This window comes from Babylonia areolata, chromosome 27 (genome assembly GCF_041734735.1).
Source record: "Babylonia areolata isolate BAREFJ2019XMU chromosome 27, ASM4173473v1, whole genome shotgun sequence".
NCBI classification, from domain to species: domain Eukaryota; kingdom Metazoa; phylum Mollusca; class Gastropoda; order Neogastropoda; family Buccinidae; genus Babylonia; species Babylonia areolata.
The window spans coordinates 20,070,627-20,075,626 of NC_134902.1; the positions used below are offsets into that span (position 1 = coordinate 20,070,627).

General features: G+C 47.1%; 1 protein-coding gene across 2 annotated transcripts in view; it reads left to right on the forward strand.

The window, feature by feature from the left end:
• LOC143301278 (uncharacterized) overlaps positions 1–5,000 on the forward strand; it is an 86,508-nt gene that overhangs the window by 29,308 nt on the left and 52,200 nt on the right. For both annotated transcript variants that reach the window (XM_076615455.1, XM_076615454.1), the window contains exon 2: positions 4,517–4,602. In XM_076615455.1, coding sequence (XP_076471570.1) covers positions 4,517–4,602 — 86 coding nt within the window. The remainder of the gene's footprint in view (positions 1–4,516; positions 4,603–5,000) is intronic.

Below are 5,000 nucleotides of genomic sequence, written 5' to 3' on the forward strand. Positions count from 1 at the left end.
AGAGACAGAGAGAGAGAGAGAGAGAGGGACAGAGACAGAGAGAGAGAGAGAGACAGAGAGAGAGAGAGAGAGACAGAGAGAGAGAGACAGAGAGAGAGAGAGAATCACAACGTATCCCTCTTCTAAGGGGCGAAGAAAGAGACAGTAAGAAAGAGAGAGAGACAGAGACACACACGTACAGAGAAAGAGAGAGACAGAGACACACAGACAGAGAGAGAATGAGAGAGGGAGAGACAGACAGACAGACAGACAGACAGACAGAGAGCTGTCAAAGTTCTTTCGTCCTTCGATCCTTCTCTCATCACCCCAGCACTCCCAACCCTCACCCCCACAACCCCCACCTTTCCCCGTTCTCATATTTCAATTTCCTCTCCACACAAACCCCACTCCTGTGGGTGTTAACATTTTTGTTCCGGTGTCGTCACAGCCTGTGACAAAATTGTCAATGGAAGGACGTAGTGATGGTATCTTCTCTAGAGGGGCGACGATGGGAGGGGGGCCGGGCAGGGGGAAGGAAGGGTCGTGGGGGGTGGGGGGTGGGGTGGGGACATCAGTTCAGTCTGGCTCCTCGACTAACCAATCCTTGTATCAGTAGGGGGGAAAAAAAAAGAAAAAAAGAAAAAGTATGTGGTGTCCTGCGTTTTGAAGAGAAATCAGAACAGGAACCATTGGAGACTGACGAAGGGAAGTGACTCTGCAGGAGTGAAGGTTTTTTTTTTTCCTGTGATGGATGGCTGTGTGTGTGTGTGTGGGTGGGTGGGTGGGGAGGGGTAGGGGTGTGGGTGGGGTGGGTGATGGATACAACATTGGTGGTTACTACTCCCCGTCGTCATGGTTTTGTTGGCACTGGGAATTAGGATGGATAGATGATGTGTGTGAGTTTGGGGTTAGGGGTTGGGGGTGGATGTGTGTGTGTGTGTGTGTGTGTGTGTACTTTGTATGTGTGTGTACTTTGTGTGTGTGGGAGGGGGAGGGGGGGCTGGGGGTGGGGGTCTGTGTGTGGGTCTGTGTGTCTATGCGTCTGTGTGTGTGTGGTGAAGGCGGATGGTGTGTGTGTGTGTGTGTGTGTGTGTGTGGATGTGGGTACGGGTATGTGTACGTTATGTGTGTGCATTGTGTGTGTATGCATGTATGTGTGTTGGGGGAAGGGGGGGGGAGAGTGGGCAGAGAGTGAATAAAAAAATCTAAAAAACAAAAACAAAACAAACCACAAAAAAAAAGAAAAAGAAAAAAAGAAAAAAAAAGAAAGAAAAAATGGCACCCAACTTTTACACCCCCTACATAATCATGTCCAAACATGTCACATTCAGTCGTGACAAACTCAAACATCTGCACTGAATCCATCGCCAACATTCCCCGCCTTCCCCTGTTCTGTTCTTTCGAAAGAAATGTCCGTGTCTGATTAGCAGTTCATTTTATCAAACAGTTGTTAACCTTTTGTTGGCTAGAACCACTATGGTCTCTTTCACTGTTGCTGACTGAACTAAGAAGAAAAAGAAGGAAACCAAGAAGAAGAAGGAAGAAGAAGAAGAAGAAGATTTTTTTGAATAGGAAAAAATAATTTCTAAATGGACGAATTACGAGTTTTCTTACATTTGCAAGGAAGCTTGCTAGGAAATTAATTTCCAGGCTTTCTTTCTTTCTTTCTTTGCTTCATTGAGTCTGTCTGTCTGCAAAATGAAAGAAAAGGCGACACAATAGGCATATTATTAGGAAGGTCAATATATTGATTGAACGGTTCGCTTTTTGTTTGTATTATGTGATTTTGTTTCCCTTCAGTTTACACATTTACGTTTAAGAACACGTACCGAAGCAGACAGACAGACAGACAGACAGACACACACACACACAGCAGTTGGGGGCAAGTGACAGATAGAGAGAGAGGGACAGAAATAAGACAGAGAGACAGAGACAGAGACAGACAGAAGTGAAGACACAGAGACAGAGAGAGACAGACAGACAGAAGTGAAGACAGAGAGATAGATAGATAAATAGATAGAGAGAGAGAGGGGGGGGGGACGGAGACAGATAGACAGAAAGAGACAGACAGAGATAAGAGAGAGAGACAGAGACAGAGATAAGAGAGAGGGAGAGACAGAGACAGACAGACAGACAGAAGTGAGGACACACACACACAGACACACACACACACACACAGACATACTGAAGTGAAGACAGAGAGATAGATAGATAGATAGATAGATAGAGAGAGAGAGAGAGAGAGAGAGAGAGAGAGAGAGAGAGAGGTGAAGACAGAGAAACAGAGAGAGAGAGAGAGAGAGAGAGAGAGAGAGAGAGACAGAGGTGAAAGAGAGAGAGAGACAGACAGACAGACAGACAGAAGTGAAGACAAAGGGAGAGAGAGAGAGAGAAGTGAAGACAGAGAAAGAGAGAGAGAGAGAGAAGTGAAGACAGAGAAAGAGAGAGAGAGAGAGAGAGAGAGAGAGAGAGAGAGAGACAGAGGCAGACAGACAGACAGATGGACAGACAGACAGACAGTCTGACGCGGAGAAGAGAAGAGGACAGGGAGGTATTCCTGTCAATCAAGGCCTTCGGCAGTGATTCGTTTCCATTAGGGAATCGCTATTTCACGGTTTGTAGCTCTGTCCTCCTCCTCCTTCTCTTCCTCCTCCTCCTTTTCATCGTCGTCCTCCTTCTCCTCTTCCTCCTCCTCCTCCTGCTCTTCCTACTTCTCCTCTTCTTCCTCCTCTTCCTCTTCCTGCTGCTTCTCCTCTTCCTCCCTCTCCTACTCTTCCTTCCCCTCATTCTCCTCCTCCTCCTTCTCCTCTGCCTCTTTCTCCTCCTCTTCCTCTTCCTTCCCGTCATCCTCTTCCTCCTTCTCCTCCTCCTGATCCTCCTCCTCTTCCTCCTCTTCCTCCTTCTCCTCTTCCTTCTCCTCTTCCTCCTTGTCCTCTTCTTCTTCCTCTTCCTCCTCCTCTTCTTCCTTCCTCATCCGCTCTACTCCATCAAAGGGGTGGGAGAGAGGGAGGAGGGAGGAAGGAAAGAGGGAAGGGGTGGGGGGGGGGGGAGAACAGGAGGAGAGAGGTAGAGGGATGCAGGGAGGGTGATGGGCTGGGGGGCGGGAGGGATGGGCGGGGGAGGGGGGGAATAGGAAGATGGGAAGAGACGGAGGAGGGGCGTGGGGTGGGGGTAGGGGGTAGGGGGTATGGGTGGAAAGGGGGCGGTAGTGGGGGGGTGAGGGGGGTTAAGCAGAGGGCTTGATGAGCGGCTCATTGGATCTGGCCCTTCCACTAATCGGCACTTATTCACGGTCAGTTGGGGGGGAGGGGAGGGAGGTACGGGGGGGGGAGGGGGTGGAAAGGGGAAGATGGGGAATTAGCAAGGGTGGAGGCCGCAGGGGGGGAGGGGGTGGAGGCGTAGGGGATGAATCGGGGAAGGGAAAGGTTGGGGCTGGACGAATGATGTAGTGTTCTGCAGCAACAACTGTAGGTAGGTAAAAAATGACAGCAACAGCAGCAGCAGCAGCAACAGCAGCAGAACCAGCAGCAGAAACAATTACAGCAGCAGCAACAATACCAGAAACAATAACAGCAGCAGCAACAACAGCTGCAGAAACAACAGCAAAAACAGCAAAAACAAACAACAGCAGAAACAATAACAACAGCAGCAGAAAGAATAACAACAGCAGCAGAACCAACGGCAGCAGAAAAAATATCAACAGCAGCAGCAACAGTGAAATAATAACAAAAGCAGCAGAAACAATAATAACAGCAGCAACAACAACAAAAGCAGAAACAATAACAACAGCAGCGGCAACAACAGCAGCAGAAACAATAACAACAGCAGCAGAAACAATAACAACAGCAGCAGCAACAACAGCAGCAGAAACAATAACAACAGCAGCAGCAACAACAGCAGCAGAAACAATAACAACAGCAGCAGCAACAACAGCAGCAGAAACAATAACAACAGCAGCAGAAACAATAACAACAGCAGCAGCAACAACAGCAGCAGAAAAAATATCAACAACAGCAGCAGCAACAACAACAGCAGAAACAATAACAACAGCAGCAACAACAACAGCAGCAATAGCAGCAGAAACAATAACAACAGCAGCAACAACAGCAGCAGAAACAATAATAACAGCAGCAACAACAACAGCAGCAGAAACAGTAACAACAACAGCAGCAACAACAACAGCAGCAGAAACAATAACAACAACAGCAGCAGAAACAATAACAACAGCAGCAACAACAGCAGCAGCAGAAACAATAACAACAACAACAGCAGCAACAACAACAGCAGCAACAACAAAGATAACAACGACACAGCAACGACAATATCATCAAGAACAAAGCAGCATCAGTTCCAGTTTCAGTTTCAGTTTCAGTAGCTCAAGGAGGCGTCACTGCGTTCGGACAAATCCATATACGCTACACCACATCTGCCAAGCAGATGCCTGACCAGCAGCGTAACCCAACGCGCTTAGCAGCATCAAACAAATGCCACTGATGAAGTGTTTCATTTCAGTTCATTTCATTTCGTTTCGTTTCAGTGGTTCCTGTCGGCAATTTCGTACAACTCCTTTGCCTCGCTTTGGTCCTGGCCCTGTCGTGCACAGACGCTTCTCCGTCCTTCCGCGTGAGTGGTGACCTGTCTGTCTGTGTGTCTGTCCGTCTGTCTGTCTGTCTATATCTCGCTCTGTCTCTCTCTTATATTGTGATGTGTGCATTTCTTTTCTTCTATTTTCAAAAAAAAAAAAAAAAAAAAAAAAAAACCACAAAAAAGTTTGCTTGGGTGCGTGCATAGTGACAGGCGTGTGCGCACGCGCGCACGTGTAATGTTTGTCAGTGTTTTGAATAGTGGAAAGTTAATATATATTTCTTTTTTGTCGGACTTCCTTTACTATGACTGTTGAGTGTGATTTTTTTGTTGTTATAATGTATGTTGTATGCCGAATGTTACAGTTTTGATTTTTTTTTTATTCCAATGTACATGAATCAAAGACTTTGCCACACTTGAGGGTTTTTTTGTTTTGT